Genomic DNA, 19,378 nt, shown 5'->3' with positions numbered 1-19,378 from the left:
ACCGGGAATAGTCTCACCACACACCGTAAGGAGATGTTGACTTCCAGAACTGACTTTGCCATAGCAAGTGCCACTTTGTAGCATCTTACAAACTGGGCAGGTCACCTTGTCCAGCATAATCTGCTCCCTGTCGAGAATACTGCAACTTTGGGTGTGCGAAACTGGACTTCCAGGTGCTTTGTGCACGCAAGTACTGCCGACCGGGCGTCGAGAGCCGACGCGACAGGTAGCCTGCGGACACCAGTGTGAACGGAAGTACGTCTCGGCCCACAGAGGGCTGACGTGTGTAATTTGTAAAGGACTACGGTGTAGCTCCTTGTATATTTCAGACTAAACTATTTTTAACTAACAAGCTAAGTTCCGTCTAATAACTGCGGAACGGAAATTAGTGGAGGGCAGCGAGACCTCTCTTCATTTACCCTAAAATCTTGAATGTACCAATGTATGACCAGAGCTCTGCATGTAATTCCGTACAAGAGGTTTGCAGGCTACAGGCATACCTACGTTTCTAGCATTTGCAGACTTAGAGAAGGCTTTTGAAAATGTTGGCTGGAATACTCTCTTTCAAATTCTGAAGGTAGCAAGCGTCAAACACAGGGAGCGAAAGGCTATTTACAATTTGTACAAAAACCAGATGGCAGTTATAAGAGTCGAGGGGCATGAAAGGGAAGCAGTGGTTGGGAAGGGAGTGAGACAGAGTTATAGCCTATCCCCGACGTTATTCAATCTGTATATTAAGCATGCAGTAAAAGAAACAGAGGAAACATTTGGAGTAGGCATTTCATGGAGAACAAAAAAAAATTGAGGTTTGCCGATGACATTTTAATTCTATCAGAGACAGCAAAGGAGCTGGAAGAGCAGCTGAACGGAATGGACAGTGTTTTGAAAGGAGGATATAAGATGAACACCAACAAAAGCAAAACGGGGAGAATGGAATGTAGTCGAATTAAATCAGGTGACGCAGATGGAATTAGATTAGGAAATGAGACACTTAAAGTAGTAGATGAGTTTTGCTATTTGGTAAGCAAAATAACTGATGATGGTCGAAGTGGAGAGCATATAAAATGTAGACTGGCAATGGCAAGGAAAGCGTTTCTGAAGAAGAGAAATTTGTTAACATCGAGTATAGATTTAAGTGTCAGGAAGTCTTTTCTGGAAGTATTTGTGTGGACTGTAGCCATGTATGAATGAGAAACATGGACGATAAATATTTTAGACAAGAAGAGAATAGAACCTTTCGAAATGTGGTGCTACAGAAGAATGCTGAAGATCAGTTAGGTAGATCACATACCTAATGAGGAGATACTGAACAGAATTGCGGAGAAGAAGAACTTGTGCACAGATGACTAGAAGAAGGGATCGGGTGGTATGACACGTTCTGAGGTATCAAGGGATCACCAGTTTAGTATTGGAGGGCAACGTGGAGGGTAAGAATCGTAGAGGGAGACCAAGAGATGAATACACTAAGCAGATTCAAGAAAATGTAAGTTCACTAGTTACTTGGAGGTGAAGAATCTTGCAGAGGACAGAGTAACCTGGAGGGTTGCACCAAACCAGTCTCTGGACTGAAGACCTCTACAACAACAACAGGCACAGATATAGAAATCCATCTACACTGATGAACCAAAACATTATGACCACTGTCGGGGCCGGCCGGGGTGGCCGAGCGGTTCTAGGCGCTAGAGTTTGGAACCGCGCGACCGCTACGTCGCAGGACGTGTCGCAGGACGTGTGTGATGTCGTTAGGTTAGTTAGGTTTAAGTAGTTCTAAGTTCTAGTGAACTGATCACCTCAGAAGTTAAGTTCCATAGTGCTCAGAGCCATTTTTTGAACCAGTGTCTGGTGCCGTTGCGGGAAAGTGACGCGGTAAGGGAAGTAAATAAGCGTAGCAGGGACGAATGGGGAATCATTTTAGCAACTGCACGGATCGAAAATGGGGAAAACTATTGACATAAAGGCCTCTGACAAGAAACACGGCAGATTATTATAGCCTGTCGCCTGGGAGCGAGCATTTCAGAAACGGTGAAGTTCATCAGGTTTTTCGTCCTACTGCCGCGAGTATCTATGGAAAATGCTTGGAGGACGGCAGAGAAACGAGTAGGTGATAAGGTGAAGGGTGTCAACGCGTCAACACATAACGCGAAGATCGGAGCCTTGCCGCTGTGTAAAGCAGGATACGCAACTATCTGTGGCAGATCTGACGGCAGAGTACAATGCTGCTGCAGGCTAAAGTGTTTCGGAGCACGCTATTAAGGAGGGCATTTTGTAGAATTTGAGACTCTGCATCAGACGACCCATTATGTGTTACTAAGTTGGCCCAACGACGTCGTCAATTACGATTTCAATGCACGGGATCATCGTAGAGGCGTGGGTCAATGGGGGCGTGTCGCCTGGTCCGATGAATCACGTTTATTGTTACGCGAGGTCGATGGTCGCATCCGCATATGCCGTCATCCAGACGAACAGCTTCGCCAAACAAGCACCGGGCCATGGACACAGGCCAATGGGAGCAGTATTATGCTATGTGAGACGTTCACTAGGGATTCTGTGAGACCACTGGTAGCAATCGAAGGCACCATGACAGTGCTGGACTACGTGAACAGGCTCTCGGCTCTGAACACTATGGGACTTAACATCTATAGTCATTAGTCCCCTAGAACTTAAAACTACTTAAACCTAAGTAACCTAAAGACATCATACAACACCCAGCCATCACGAGGCAGAGAAAATCCTTGACCCCGCCGGGAATCGAACCCGGGAACCCGGGCGTGGGAAGCGATAACGCTACCGCACGACCACGAGATGCGGGCTACGTGAACACAATTGCAGCCCACCTACATCCCTTCATTCTTGATATCTTACCTTGCGGCGTTGGCACATTATAGCAGGATGACTGTTCTTGCCACAAGGCCAGAATCGAGATACCGTGGGTTGAGGAACATGATAGTAAACTGAAGACGATCATTTTCTATCAAATTCATCTGATCTGAACCCGATGAAATGCATTTGGGATGCTATCGGGAACTAGCTGCTCGACCACGAACCACCAGTTCGTAAATTGACGAGGATTTCGTCGGCCGCGTTTAGACAGTTGGTGCCACATACCTCCGGAAATCTACCAAAGAATTTCTGAATCCATGCCACGCAGGATGTATTCCAAAAGTAGACCCTCACGGTATTAATGAGCCGCTGGTAATGTTTTGGCTGATAAGTGTGTATGTTATTTGGAAGGCATCATATCTGAATAGAGCATCCTAAGTTTCACAGCTCTGTTTTCTCTTGCGAAGATAAATAAAAACTCTGGCTATGTACGAGGGGCGTTTAATAAGTAGCGCAACACCTTTTTTCTGAAAGCAGGTAATTTTCAGTATTCCAGTACACCATATTATTCCCCACTCTTTTGGCTACAGAACCCTATTATTCAAAATAATCTCCGTTCAATGCGATTGGATTACGCCACGTCACTATGAGGGCCTGACTGCCCGAATTGTAGCACTCTGCTGGTCGATGTCGGAGCTAACGTCTTGCTGCATAAATAACCTCCCCGTCATCCACGTAGGCGGCCGCTGTGGCCGAGCGGTTCTAGGCGCTTTAGTCCCGGAACCGCGCTGGTGCTACGGGCGCTGGTTCGAATCATGCCTCGGGCATGGATGTGTGTGATGTCCTTAGGTTCCAGAATGAGATTTTCACTCTGCAGCGGAGTTTGCGCTGATATGAAACTTCCTGGCAGATTAAAACTGTGTGCCGGACCGAGACTCGAACTCGGGACTTTTGCCTTTCGCGGGAAAGTGCTTTACCGTTTGAGCTATCCAAGTACGACTCACGCCCCGTCCTCACAGCTTTACTTCTGCCAGTACCTCGTCTCCTACCTTCCAAACTTTGCAGAAGCTCTCCTGCGAACCTTGCAGAACTAGCACTCCTGAAAGAAAGGATATTGCGGAGACATGGCTTAGCCAAACCCTGGGGGGTGTTTCCAGAATCAGATTTTCACTCTTCAGCGGAGGATGCACTGATATGAAACTTCCTGGCAGATTAAAACTGTGGTCGGACCGAGGCTCTTATTCGGGACCGAGTGTTAGGTTTAAGTAGTTCGAATTCTAGGGGACTGATGATCTCAGATGTTAAGTTCAAAATGTTCAGATGTGTGTGAAATCTTATGGGACTTAACTGCTAAGGTCATCAGTCCCTAAGCTTACACACTACTTAACCTAAATTATCCTAAGGACAAACACACACACACCCATGCCCGAGGGAGGACTCGAACTTCCGCCGGGAGCAGCCGCATAGTCCATGACTGCAGCGTCTTGGACCGCTCTGCTAGATGTTTAGTCCCATAGTGTTTGGAGCCATTTGAATCGTCCACGTACTACTTTCCGCGGAGTTTATCCTTCATTGGCACAATCACATGGAAGTCGTAATGTATGAGATGCAACCTGAAGGGAGGATGAAAAAGAACAGTCCATCTCGTGGGCTTCTCTCGGTTACGCAGACTTGTGCGAGGCCTTGCCTTGTCATAGAGAAGGGGAAGTTAGTTTGTATTTTTGTGGCGACTAACACGCTGAAGTGATTCCTACGGTTTCCTGAGGGTAGCAGAATACATTTCAGAACCGATCGTTGCACAATGAGGAAAGACATCAAACCGAGTATCTCCTTCAGATTCCCACAAAACTGTCGCCATGATTCTACCAGCTGAGATTGCGGCTTTGAACTTTTTCTTCGGAGGAGACATGGTGTGGCGCTACTCCGTGGATTGTCGTTTTGATTCCTGTCCGAAGTGATAAACGTGTGTTTCATCGCCTGTGAAGGTGTTCGACAAGAAACTGTCACGATCAGCTCCGGAAAGCGCAAGCAGCTCAGCACAGATGCACCTTCCTTGTTCTATATGGTTTTCTGTTAGACGATGAGGAAACCAGTGGGCGTACAGCTTTTATATTTGAGTACCCAACTGGTGGACTAGTGTATCAGCACTATTAACAGAGGCGCCCAGTTGAGCAGAGAGGAGTTTGATTTTGATCCGTCGATCACCTCTAATGAGAGTGTCCTGACGTTCCAACATTGCAGGAGTCACAGCTGTGTTCGGCTAGCTGGCACGCGGAAGATGGGAGAGGTTTGCGCGACCTTGTTGCGATGATGGCAGAGGTCTCGCTCAATGATTCACTGTGTTGTTTTTGACTGTCAGGTCTCCGTAGACATTCTTCAAGCGCCTACGAATATCTGCGTTGCTCTGCTTTTCCGCCGAAATGAACTACTCTTACAGCGCACCTCCGTTACAGACGCCATTTTGAAGGCGCTGTATAGCACTGCCACCTATCGGAACTCCACGAAACTAAAGGGGCTATAGCGGGAGTATTCCACAGCAAATTCCCCATTTTTTCAACACTGGCCGAGAAAAAATATGTGTTGCATTTCCTAGCTAGATGAGTTTCGTCCTTTGTAGTTTTTTTCGTTTGATGCTTATTTCGTGAAATATTTGGCCCGATCACTATCAATGGACCACCCTGTAGAGAGGGGACAAAGGTGCGAAGGAATAAGACCAGCCGGGCGCAGTTGGCCACGTTTTGTCGAGCCACAAGCAACAGGAAGTTTGAGATGGAGTCATCGCCAGCGCCGCGCGTCTGAGTGCTGCCAGGGCCGGCGTCTGACAAAGCAAGCTCCCCGAGCGGCGCGCCCAGCAGTAACGCCGCGGAGAGCGCTGCCAGTATCTAATCTGCCGGAGCGGCGAGCGCTTCCCCCACACAGTGCCGCTCTACCGACGACGAAGCGGCGGGCGTGCCCCCAGACTGTTCCGCGGCGCCGCAGACCAGACCGCGCGGAGAGCCGGTCGTAGCCGAGGTCAAGGCACCCGCGCTGCACGGTGGCTGGCGCGCTGCTGCCGCCAGCCGGGACCTGCCGCCGTCGTGATCAGAACTGTTCGAATCGAACTGGGGAATGTACAGCGCAGGCTTTTAAGACCGGTATTTACAGCCTTGGTGATTTTCGTAATACATTGAGATCACAGAAGTTGTGGGATAGCAACATGCACATATACAGATGGCGTTAGTATCGCATACACAAGTAATAAAAAGGCAGTGCAGAGGCGGAGCTGTCATTTGTACTCCGATGATACATGTGAAAAAGTTTCCGACGCGATTAAGGCGGCACGACGGAAATTAACAGCCTTTGAACACGGAATGGTACGAGGCGTGTACCGTTTTGAAAATAAAAAAGAGACGTGCTAAGATATCTTAATAATTTTATTTCTACATGAAAGCCTGTACCTTAATGTACTTTTCTACATAATTTCCGTCAATATTGAGGAACTTGTCATAACGTTGTGCCAGTTTTTGAATACCCTCCTCATAGAAGTCTGCTGCCTGACTCGTTAACCACTACATCACCACTGTTTTGTCTTCGTCATCGTCTTGAAGACTCTGACCGCCCAGGTGTTTCTTCAAGTGCAGGAACAGATGGTAGTCACTGGGCGCAAGATCGGGGCTGTACGGAGGATGATCTAGAGTTTCCCATAGAAAAGATGTGATGAGATCTTTGGTCTGATTCGCCACATGCGGACGGGCATTGTTTTGCAGCAAAACGATGCCCCTGCTCAACTTCCGTGGACTGTTGCTTTGATTCTGGTGTGACATAGGCCACCCATGTTTCATCGCCCGTAACAATTTGGATTAAGAAATCATCATCGTCGTTGTGGTACCGCTCAAGGAAAGTCAATGACTGTCTAAACGTTCACTGGGCCAAAATAGTCCACGATTGGTTCCAACAACATTGTGAGTAATTTGAGCGAATGATTTGGCCACCCAGATTGTCTGTCATGAACCACATCGAACATTTAGGGGACATAATCGAGAGATACGTTCGTGCACAAAATTCTGTTCCGGCAAGACTTTCGCATTTATGGTTGGCTATAGAGACAACATGGCTCAATATTTCTACAGGGGACTTCCAACCACTTGTTGAGTCCATGCCACGTCAAGTTGCTGCAGTCCATCGGGCAAAAGGAGTTCCGACACGATATTAGGAGGTAGCCCATGATTTTTGTCATCGCAGCGTAAGATTTATTTCTGACTATTTCTTTACGTCTTTTGGCGGCGTCTTTACTGCTTACGGGGTGGGTAGGATATCAGGCACAGCCTGTGCGATAGGTGCTCATAATTAGCAACAAAACATCTAGCCCTATAGCGTGTTATTCGCCACTTAACTCCGTACAAACAACCTGATATTGGGATCTATAAGGCTAAGACGAAAGTGGTGTTTTGAGTGCAAAGGTTACTAAGTACACTACTGACCATTAAAATTGCTACACCAACAGATGACGTGCTACAGACGCGAAATTTATCCGACAGGAAGAAGATGCTGTGATATGCAAATGATTAGCTTTTCAGAGCATTCACACAAGGTTGGCGCCGGTGGCGACACCTACAACATGCTGACATGAGGAAAGTTTCCAACCGATTTCTCATACACAAACAGCAGTTGATCGGCGTTGCCTGGTGAAACGTTGTTGTGATGCCTCGTGTAATGAGGAGAAATGCGTACCATCACGTTTCTGACTTTGATAAAGGTCGGATTGTAGCCTATCGCGATTGCGGTTTATCGTATCGCTACATTGCTGCTCGCGTTGGTCGAGATCCAATGACTGTTAGCAGAATATGGAATCGGTGGGTTCAGGAGGGTAAAACGGAACGCAGTTCTGGATCCCAAGAGCATCGTATCACTAGCAGTCGAGATGACAGGCATCTTATCCGCATGGCTGTAACGGATCGTGCAGCCACGTCTCGATCCCCGAGTCAACAGATGGGGACGTTTGCAAGACAACAACCATCTGCACGAACAGTTTGACGACGTTTGCAGGAGCATGGACTATCAGCTCGGAGACCATGGTTGCAGTTACCCTTGTCGCTGCATCAGAGACAGGAGCGCCGCGATGGTGTACTCAACGACGAACCTGGGTGCACGAATGGCAAAACGTCATTTTTTCGGATGAATCCAGATTCTGTTTACAGCATCATGATGGTTGCATCCGTGATTGCCGACATCGCGGTGAACGCACATTCGTCATCGCCATGCTGGCGTACCACCGGGCGTGATGGTATGGGGTGCCATTGGTTACACGTCTCGGTCACCTCTTGTTCGCATTGACGGCACTTTGAACAGTGGACGTTACATTTCAGATGTGTTACGACCCGTGGCTCTACCCTTCATTCGATCCCTGCAAAACCCTACATTTCGGCAGGATAATGCTCGACCGCATGTCGCAGGTACTGTACGGTCCTTTCTGGATACTGAAAATGTTTGACTGCTGCTCTGGCCAGCACATTCTCGAAATCTCTCACCAATCGAAAACGTCTGGTCAATGGTGGCCGAGCAACTGGCTAGTCACAATACGCCAGTCACTACTCTCGATGAACTGTGGTATCGTGCTGAAGCTGCAGGGGCAGCTGTGCCTGTACACACCATCCAAGCTCTGTTTGACTCAATGCCCAGGCGTATCAAGGCCGTTATTACGGCCAGAGGTGGTTGTTCTGGGTACTGATTTCTCAGGATCTATGCACCCAAACTGCGTGAAAATGTAATCACATGTCAGTTCTAGCATAATATATTTGTCCAATGAATACCCCCGTTTATCATCTGCATTTCTTTTTGATGTAGCAATTTTAATGGCCAATAGTGTAAATTACATTGTTCCTTGGCTCGAAGTGTTTCAGTGACCGAAAGTGCACACTGAATTGGATGTAAGTTTACGTGCTTTTCTCCCAAAATTCCTTGAGTTATATCCCGAGTTTGTTTCTTCATTAAGTCTGCGTTCGTGTCCCGGTTAACGCTCCGCCTTTAATTATCTGGATGTCGACGTAACATTAAACTGTTGGCTTTCTTTCTTCAAAATGTTTCTCAGCCCTTTTGGATCTTACTATCAAAATGATCATGGATAGACAGAAAGGGGAGTTAAATCATCATTGCTTTATTGGTTGTCTGCAGGACTGATGAGATTCTAACATGGCCTGATGAGTCAGCCCGCTCTTCTCAACTGCAGACTAACACAGATGGATGTGGGGTTAACAAGGAAGGGTTAACGGTTGTACATTTGGCAGGGCCAGGCCTTTGAACTTCTGAAGCTAACAGGTTATTGCCACAAGTCGTTCTTGTTTTGAAACAACGTGAATTATTGGATTCTCTAGCCTGTCACATTGTGCTAAAAGTTGTTAATATTAGACTTGAAAGCTAAGGTTAACTCGAGATAGCTCTACATCACAGATCAGGCAGCTTTCAATAAAAGCACTGCATAATCATGAATTTCCCTTATGATCCGAAAGAGGCAGAAATATTGGGTTGGTTCATGAGTTCGCAGCGTTTTTCCATAAATTCAAGAAACACAACAGATACACATAACGGAGACTTTAGTCATTAATAATATGTTCTCCTTCACTATTTACAACAGTCTGCCAAAGCAGGAGCAACTTTTCGATTTCGCGATTGTGGAAACCGCGTGTGTTTATGGCGAAGAACTCGTGGCACCATGTTCGGGGAGCGTTTTTATCCGTAAAGGAAGTTCCTCGAAAGTTGTTAGTTAGAGAGCGGAAGAGGTGAAAATCTTAGGCCGCAAGATCAGCTGAATAAGGTGGGTGCGGAGTGACTTCCCTGCCCAACTCCTGTACCGTCAGTCTAGCAGAATGAGGATGGGCGTTATCGTGGAGTAGCATCACTTCACGCAGTCTTCCTGGTCGTTGTTCTTGGACTGCGTCTGAAAGACGTCTCAGTTGTTGACAATATATGTCAGCAGTGATGGTTACACCTCTGGGAAGCAATTCGTTCTACATCACACCGTTGCAGTTCCACCAGATGCATAATATTATCTTTTGTCGCGCATAGGTCTTTGTACGGTGAGTTGCTTCTGTGTTTGGGCTCAAGAATTCATTTCTTTTCCTTACGTTAGCATAAACACGCCATTTCTCACCACCAGTAACAATACAGAATAGGAATGGTCGGTGTTGATCGCGAGCCAGATGGTGATGAGTAAGCAAAGATGCACATATGGTCGCCCACTGATTTTTGTGATTTTGGCTTAGAGCATGCGGTACCCAAACACCCAACTTTGAAACGTTCCCCCTTGCAGGCAAATGTCGCACAATGGTGGAATGATCACAGTTCATCGCATTTGCAAGTTCTTGAAGTACCCCGGACTGGAGAGCCCCTAATGTCAAAACGAACCTCCTTAAAAGGAGAAAAACACTGCCGTGTTTCTGTCCAATAGCATTATCCTCAGACATGGCGCAAATGTTTCTGGTTGACTCTGCCGCTGCCACCACGGTACTGAACTCATACAGAAGAATATGTCGGAATTGTTTCGATTTCTCCACTTGGCACTCTATTTTCTACCGTACACAACTCCACTTACGATCTCCAAATGACAAAATGGCAATACGTTAACTCAAATAACAACATTGGACTACAAATAAAAGAAGACAATAGATAAATAAACCCACAGCAACCGGAATACCAACAAGAAAAACTTAAACGCTACGAACTTTTGCACCAACCTAATAATACATGTGTTGGGCGACGGACTAACCTATAAATACACCGACGAATCCCTGAGGCGATGATCTACGAATAACGTGTGTAATGCTGGATGCAGTTTTAAGGTAGGAGAAAGGAAACAATTCCTGTGTAAATGATGTAGGCAGTCACTGAAAAAAGAGTTTGCAAAAAAAAAAAAAAAAAAAAAAAAAGGAAAGAAAAAATCGCTTAATCACATCGGAGGAACGAAAGATTAAATATTGTAAGAACAGTGTAAGGTGGGATATTTTTACAGATGGGTTTCACTGACCGAGACAAAATGACCCTCTTGTTCCTAGATTTCTTGTTTTTCGTATATTCCATGTAGAGGAGCTTATTTTGATCGTGTACTCTTAGTTTGGAACCAAAAACTTTCTTGATGAACTCTAATAACAGTAGGATGAGCTCTAGTACACAATATTTATGATGGCTTTGGACAAGTAGTAAATACGATTCCCATCCTCCCAGGACCAAATGAAGTGTCCTTGGAACACTGGCCGAAATATCGATCACTATGGAAATATGACAACGCAGTCACATTCCTGGAAGCTTTTTACCGAAAGCACAAAATTACCTGTAAGCCTAATAAGTTTATTATTGAATTCAACTTGAATATTATACATCTTTGAATAAAGAAGAAGTGCGAAGAAAACCTAAAGCATGCCAAGTTTGGATCCCGAAGCTGCTTCCAGTTATCAATCCTGCTTCAAGAATGATAGGAACAGCAAGTGGCTGAGTTTGTCTATTTCGTAGATTGTGAGACCAAGTGGTGTTATGGGTAATCTGCAAAATGGTTCAAATGGCTCTGAGCACTATGGGACGTAACTTCTGAGGTCAACAGTCTCTTAGAACTTAGGACTACTTAAACCTAACTAACCTAAGGACATCACACACATCCATGCCCGAGGCAGGATTCGAACCTGCGACCGTAGCGGTCGCGTGGTTCCCTACTGTAGCACCTAGAACCGCTCTGCCACCCCGACCGGCGGTAATCTGCAAAAAGAAAAATGCTGAACAGTATTAAAAGCTGAAATTGTACTTGTCTTCAGGATGTATACCTTATTCTGAAAGGCAATGCTAAAGGTCATCGTGTCATGTCTTTGAACCATCTTACAGTGGATCTGGACGAAAGACACTGAATGACTGTCATGTTGTTAAAGACTGACGAGCACTATCGTCAGTGATCGTCATTATCTGGATCACTGACATGGCTTACAGAGAAGAAATGCGTGTTAGGAGGACTGATGATTCGGACTCCAAACGAACTGAAGCTTCAGGTCAGCATGTTTGAATTATTCAGTGCTAGAAAAAATATTTCATTGTACATGTCGTGTGGAACTGCCGTCTCGTATGTCCCCTGAGGTAAAGTCGCCTATATAAAAACGACTTTCTTTATTCGGATTCATTGGCTATCTTTCCCTTACGAAGAGTGAGTGCTAGGTTATAAGTGTGACCGTTTGAGTGTAGCGGGCTGTGACAGTGGTTGGTTTGTGAGGAGCTCAACTGCGCGGGCATCAGCGCCCGTACAAAATCCCAGTCTGTACACAGTCCAATTTAGCCACTTTCACGAATGATGAGGACAAAACAAACACACAGTCCGCGTACAGAGAAAAATCCCCAACCCAGCCGGGAATCGAACTCGGGACCCCGTGATCCAGAGGCAGCAACGCTAGCCACTTTTTTAAAATTATTTTTCAGTTTGTTCAGAATAGTTCGTTGCGTTTGGTCTGAGCGGACGTCACATGGCATCCGTTGAAGTTAAATGTGATTTGCGGAGTATCCATGTACATGTACATCGTTGATTCCTTTACTCATTTTATTTTTTTTTTATTACAGAGGACAATCGGCCCTCTGACCGAAGATGCTGAGCTACCCTGCCGATGTCACTAGACCACGAGCTGCGGACGTCGTCTGTGATGAGTGCTTGTGGATTGGAGTGTCTTGAAATTACTGTGTGAGAATTGACAACGAAAGGAGAGGATACAATCCTCTGCCGGCGTCGAGCTTAACTTCCTCAGGACTTCACATTTTTTCATTGCATTCAGTAATGAGCCAAAACAACATAACCGTCGCCAAGCGCGAGATTGACTGCTGCTGCTTGGTGGTGATGAACCGCGGTAAGGAAAGTATATAAGCGAAACAGAGTTGAATATGGAGTCATTCTAGCGACGATGCAGGCCACAAATGGGATGGTGAAATCAAATGACTTTCGTAACTTTTGAAGGACAGACTGTTACTGCCAGGTGCCTGGGAAAGAGCATCTCAGAAAGAGGGAAGCTGGTCGGCTGTTTGCGTGCTACTGTCGTGGGCGTCTACGGAAAATAGTTGAAGGTAAAACTACGATGCTGAACATGAGATTCCGCAGCAAACGAACCCTACACTTTTCCCTGTTGACGCAAAGACATCGTCAATTGTACCAGGGTAGTTCAATAAGTAATGCATCACATTCTTTTCTCGGCCAATTGCGGCTGAAAAAATACGAATTTTGGTGTGGAACATGGTGGACTATTCCTGCTTCAGATTCTATAGTTTCATGAAGTTTCGATGGGTGGCGGTGCTACACGTAGCCTTCAAAATGGCGTCTGTCGAAGAGGTGCGTTCGAAGCAGAAAGCTGTCATTGAGTTTCTTTTGGCGCAAAACCACAGCTTCGCAGATATTCATAGGCGTTTGCAGAACGTCTACGGAGACCTGACAGTGAACAAAAGCGCGTCGAGTCGTTGGGCGAGGCGTTTGTCATCATCGCAACAAGATTGCGCAAACCTGTCCGATCTCCTGCGTGCCTCCCAATTTCCTTCTGTTTGGCCCAGTGAAGGTTGCACTCCGCTGGAAGCAGAACTGGGATGATGGGTAGGTTATTGATGCAGCAAGATGTTGGCTCCAATTTCGACTAGTGGAGTGGTACCCTCCCCAGTAAGACGGCATAAGGCCGTCGCAGTGAACGGAGATCATGTTGAAAAATAGAGTTATGTAGCCAAAAGAGTGGGGAATGGTATGTTGTATCAGAATAGTGAATAAAACCAACCTGGCTTCAGAAAAGAAAAATGTGTTGTATTACTTATTAACGCCCCTCGTAATTGCAGTGGGCACAAGCTCATCGGCACTGGACGGTGAATCAATGGAAACGTGTCGCCAGGCCGGATGAATGCCGTTTATTGTTACGCCAGGTCGGTGTAGACACGGCATTCAGGCGAACAGTTGCTCGAAATACGCACTGCACCATGTATGCACGCTGTTGGTGAGATTATTATGCTATGGGTGATGTTCCCGGAGCTTCCACCTAACCTGAGGTAGTAACGGAGTGTGTGGACTTCATGAACGTTATTGCGAATCACTTGCAACTGCTCATCCTTGATGTCTTTCCCGATGGGATGCCATCTCTCAGCAGGATAAATACCCGTGTCACAAGGCCAGATTCGTGCTAAAATGGTGTGAGGAACAAGATAATGAACTCACTTAATGGCGGAGGCGCAGAATTAGCATGATAAGAGTTAGATCGAACACATCTGGGACGCTACCGGGTGCCAGCTGTGAGCTAAGAAACTACTCTCCCGTAATTTTCGGTAATTGTGTGATATGTCTGTAGACATCCGGTGCTACATACCTTCGGACACCTACAAAGGACTATCAATAAGCCATGCCACGCAGGGTGTCGCTGTATTGCGTCCCGAACGTCGAACAACGCGCTATTAAACGGGTAGTAATAATGTTTTGGTTCATCAGCGTTAGACATTGTGAAGCGTCTGGAACTTAAATTAAGCCATTATCCGAAAGTATGGCGATTAAGAACTATACACTACGACCTCTCCCCTTGCTAGGCAGATACTATCACAATTTCTACCACCAGGATGATAAGCGACTACCGCAGAATTAAACACCACGCGCAACCAGCGTGTCTTATCTTCCCTACGTAGGTGACTTAGAAAACTTGATAGCTTGAAAACAAAGAAGCTGTGCTACATTCCGCTAAGAGTGGCTGAATCTTTCGCTTAGTTTGCAGCGTCGTATTTTGCTAACAGCAGTGAAAGGACCGTTGAGAACTTAGGAACAAGTCGTGTTTTAGAGCAGCAAAATGTAGTACTAGCAGTACCTGTAGTAAGACAACGATGAGAGAAGACGTGGAGCTCTTACTGAACAGGTGAACACAGGAAATTACATACCCGTTTTCTTTTATGCCCGTCGAGAACTGTGAACGATAATTTTATCATTGTAAAATTTGACGAGTGCTCCTGCTTATCACAGCAGATCTCTGAATGTACATTGTTGGGTGGCTTGGTACTCATTAACTACATAGCTGTTTAATCGATATTTGATTTGCTGGGACGCTCCCGTGAGAACTAGAATCTCTGATTTTTGCCTTCACGCTATTTTCGCGAGATATACGTTGGAGAGAGTAATGTATGGTTGACTCAGGTGAAGAGAAACTGAAATAAAACTGGAATTTACCACATTTTTCTGTTGTAATCTATTAGAATGTTAGAAATACACTTAAAAATTTATCACAAATAAGACTAAAATTCAGAAAACATTATTTTTAAAAAATTGTCTTTTAATCTACCATGTTCTTAAATCGGACTAAAAATTTAAAATAATTTCTCCCAGCTCTATAAAGATTCCTAAGCCCATACAAATTGTCCTTAAAATTTGTGATTGTGAATGAAGCTACTGTAAGATTTAAAACGGAACACGTGAGACGCATACAATACATAATTAATGTAGAAATACGAGTTCACCTTCTTCCTAATACATCTATTGCATGCGCCTCATGTGCTCTCTTTTAAATCCTATAAGTATTTTCGTAGCCATTAAAAAGTTTCTGTCACAAGTTTTCAGGACGATTCATATAGGCTTAGAAACCTGCACAGGGGTAGGAGGAATTTTTTAAACTTTTTTGGCCCGATTTAAAAACTTGGTTTATTAAAAACTGATTTTTATCAGAGCGATAACAGAGACTGGGTGTAAAGTATGATGGAATCTGCAACTTAAAATAATGACTGCGCTTCCAGTAAATTGGCTGGCTTGGATTTTTTTTTTATTTTTTTTTTTTAATTTTTGTTCAGAAGACTAAGATGCTTTGCTTACGAAGGTCGGAGTTCCCTGTTATGTCATGAATTTTTAGGGAGACGGAGCATTAGAAATTACAAGCGACTGGTACGATGCTGCGAGATGTATAGGAAAACGTCGTAGAATTCGCCGTCATGTTCCTTACTAACCAGCTAAGAATATATGCATTTATTCCCTTGGTATTCTACAGGAGTGATGCCTGAGCTTTGAAAGATTGTTGCTAAATGCTGAAGCAATTATAGATGACCAACTCTAGATACAAAATATAATACGACCAAATAAGCGGGACACAATCAGTGATCAGTCATTAGAATAGTGTAGCTATACTACCGACGATCAATCAATGGGATCAGACACGGCCATGAAATATTTTGGGGTATAAATCCAGAGCACTTTAAGGCAGAGATTCTGTATAAATCTGGTTAAGGGAAAATAGTTTCCAGACTTAGGTGGATTGGAGTGGTAGTAATTAAGAGTAGATACTGTACGAAGGAGGTCGGTTAGAAAAGTATCGTATTACCAACTCAAGGGTGTTATCCACACGCCTGGGACCCTCACCAAGTACTTCGAAAAAATAGAAAAGATTCAAAGAAAGGGTATTTACTTTACGAAGAGCGTCACGAAAGCGTTCAACAAATTCAAATGGTAGTCGCTATCAGAAAGGCATTTGTTCGTTATGGAAGGGCTTCATCTTTAAATTACATGTCCGCGAGCTCCAAGCCGAGCCACAAAGCGGGTTACTTCAACTGTAAAATTAGATAAATTCGGACTTACACGAAGGAGCGCTGATACTCGATTTTCCATGCACACCACTCATCTGTGAAAAATGGATGAGAGGGCGATTGCTGCTGATGCAGTGTGTAACCTCCGCTACGCAGAGTACGATAGCGTACTCAGTGCAGATGTAAATGTGGAACACGTAGCACAGAAGATAATTTCGCACTAATTAAACAGGAACTGTGTAGTGAGTTGTCTATAGAATCAGTTAATTTTAGCATTCAGTATAAATTTGCTTATAATGATATATTTGAAAGACTGAGTTCTTAATGAAGTGAAAACAGAAAAAAAGTTCGACCACCACAGAAACATGGAGAAAATGTATGTATTAGTTTCATCAGGAAAAAACCTGCCTGTCGTAATAACATATCAGTAGAAGTTCAAATTATCATAAAATGTTCTTAAGTATACCATTGTGTTGGTGGTACACGTTACAGAAATGAATATTCCTGCTTCACTATATGGAAGTGAAGTGTGAACTCTAATGAAAAGGAAGCAAAATTGTTTACATATACTACATCTACATCTGTACTCTGCAAGCCAATTTTCGGTGTATGTCAGAGGTTACTTCTTATACCACTATCTATATCCACCCCTTCCCTCCTTTCCCTGTTCCATTTGCAAATGGAGCATGGGTGATTGACGGGAAACTTCCATATTAACAGCAATTTCTCGGATTTTCCCGTTGCGATCATTTCGCGAGACGTATGTGGGAGGAAGTAGTATGTTTCCCGTCTCTTCCCGGAATGTACCCTCGCGGAGTTCCAGCATTACGTTTTTGAGAAAAGCTGAAGGTAGACAAGAAGAGACAATGGAAAACTGTAGACAGAGGAACAGAATTACAAATACGCAGCGTGAGACAGCATGCAGGGCTGTAGGACAGAATTAATAAATCAGTTTCGTAGACGCGACCACACCCTTATCCCAGAAGAGTTATGTACATTCAAGCCAAAGAGAGACAGAAGATCGGGAAAATGTGGGAAGACCGACATTGTCAGCAATAAGAAATCCTAAAAAAAGATGCACTCAGCAACGATAAGATGGCGCCTAAGTTGGTTTTGTACGGTACTGTCTGACAATATAATTTACATCACCATATGGTCTGCAGCAAGGAACTGTTGATTGTGACAGGCTTTTTTGTGGGCCCTATTGGCTAAAAATGAGCATGAGGTGCCCGAAACGCGTAACAGATCTGCATCTGTACTCTGCGAACCACTGTGAAGTGCGAGGCAGAGGGTACATACCATTGTACCTGTTGGTAGTGCTTTTTCCCGTTCCATCACACGTGGAGCGGGGAAAGAATGATTGTTTAAAGGTCTCTCTGCGTGCTGTAATTAATCTAACCTTGTGCTCACTATCGCTACGTGAACGATGTGTTGGGAGTTGTAATATATTTCTGGAATCATCATTTAAAAACAGTTCTTGAAACTTCGTTAGTAGTCTTTCTTGAGGTCGCTTCCGTGTGTCTTTAAGAGATTGCCAGTTCAGTTTTTTCAACATCTCTGTGACAGTTTCCCGCGGGTGAAACAAACCTGTGACCATTCATGTTGCCCTTATGTGCATAAGTTCAATTTCCCCGGTTATTACTATTTGTTTCGGGTCCCACACACTTTTAGAATGAGTCGCACAAGTAAATTGTAAGCAGTCTCCTTTGCAGACTGACTGTGTTTCCCTGGTAGTCTACCAATAAACCGAAGCCTGACACCTGTTTTACCCACGACTATGTGACTGTTCCGTTTCACGTCCCTGCTAAGTGTTACTCCAAGGTATTTGAGTTTACCGATTCCAGCTGTGATTCACAGTTATGATATTTGTAGAATGGAAAGATTTTACGTTTCGCAATGTGCACAATTTTACATTTCTGAAAATTTAAAGCACGTAGCCAATCTTCGCATCACTTTGAAATCTTATAAAGGTCTGACTGAATGTTTATACGGCATTGTTCAGGCTGTATTCGGTCTACGTAACTGCATTATCTGCAAAAAATCTGAGATTACTGCTAATATTATCCTCAAGGTTATGAACAGCAAGTTACTTCTGCATTTACTTATGCATCTGTCGATCACCCCCCATCCGAGGTAATATGTTGCGTCCGCCCAACGAAGAAACCCTCAGTCCAGTCACAAATTTCGCCTCATACGCCATAAGATCATACTTTTCGTAATAAGCATAGATGTGGTACTGAGGCGAATGTTCTTCGGAAATACCGCAAAATCTTCCATCTAAAACACGTGTTATTCGTAACTGCTCACCAACAAGAGTGACTGTGAAAATAATATAGCTGTGCGCTGCTGCTTTACTCCGACAGAGCAGCACGTGTGATATCAGGGCGACGCCCCAGAGAGGTGAGCGTTCGGCCTTTGTGCTCGGTTAGCCCGTTCACTCACCAGCAACCAGAAAGACGCGCGGCGCAGCCAGCTCCGACCTCTGCACCGGCGGCGAGCCATCGCAGCACTGGCTCGCCGCAGCAGCCGTGCACGCTGCCGGGTGGTCGCGAACCGGCGGCTGGGAGGACGCAGGGTAGGAATGCGAGTGGGAGGGAGAAGAGAGAAGTGGCGGAGACGAAAGACGAGGAGGCAAGCGGGCGGGAGCCGCACTGCGCATGCGCACAGCGTGCCGTCTCCGTGGGCTACAGCGCTGTCCAGTACCAAGCATCCAGAAGCAACATTCTACACAAATTTCGGTCCTATTTAGTGTTTCGCGCTCTGCTATATCATGTTATTACAAACATTTCCAGCTCCGCGTAATATGGTCCATTCTGTTCTAACTGTTGTTGCTTTTAGCTTGTTAATTAAATTTTTATTCGAACGGAAAGAAGCAATGTCATAGCTCAAGTCACAGGAACTAGTCGAAAGAAAACAAACATGAGCAGTCAAAAAATATATATAATTCCTACGAAATTCCAAAACGAAAACAATACCCAAATAATACCATTAAACAAGCAACGTAAGGATTTACTGCTTTTCTTCTTCTTCTGTAGTGGTCAATCCA

General features: G+C 44.9%; 1 protein-coding gene across 1 annotated transcript in view; it reads right to left on the bottom strand.

Moving 5' to 3' along the window:
- LOC126284667 (NADPH oxidase 4-like) overlaps positions 1 to 18,878 on the bottom strand; it is a 189,389-nt gene extending 170,511 nt beyond the window's left edge. Inside the window, exon 1 of the mRNA XM_049983771.1 lies at positions 18,775 to 18,878. Within this exon, the coding sequence (XP_049839728.1) occupies positions 18,775 to 18,834 (60 nt within the window). The 5' untranslated portion in view covers positions 18,835 to 18,878. The remainder of the gene's footprint in view (positions 1 to 18,774) is intronic.
- Between the last annotated feature and the right edge of the window lie 500 nt (positions 18,879 to 19,378).

The sequence above is a fragment of the Schistocerca gregaria genome, chromosome 8 (genome assembly GCF_023897955.1).
Source record: "Schistocerca gregaria isolate iqSchGreg1 chromosome 8, iqSchGreg1.2, whole genome shotgun sequence".
Taxonomy (NCBI): domain Eukaryota; kingdom Metazoa; phylum Arthropoda; class Insecta; order Orthoptera; family Acrididae; genus Schistocerca; species Schistocerca gregaria.
The sequence above is the reverse complement of the archived record's forward strand: the minus strand, read 5'-3'. Positions and strand labels throughout refer to the sequence as shown.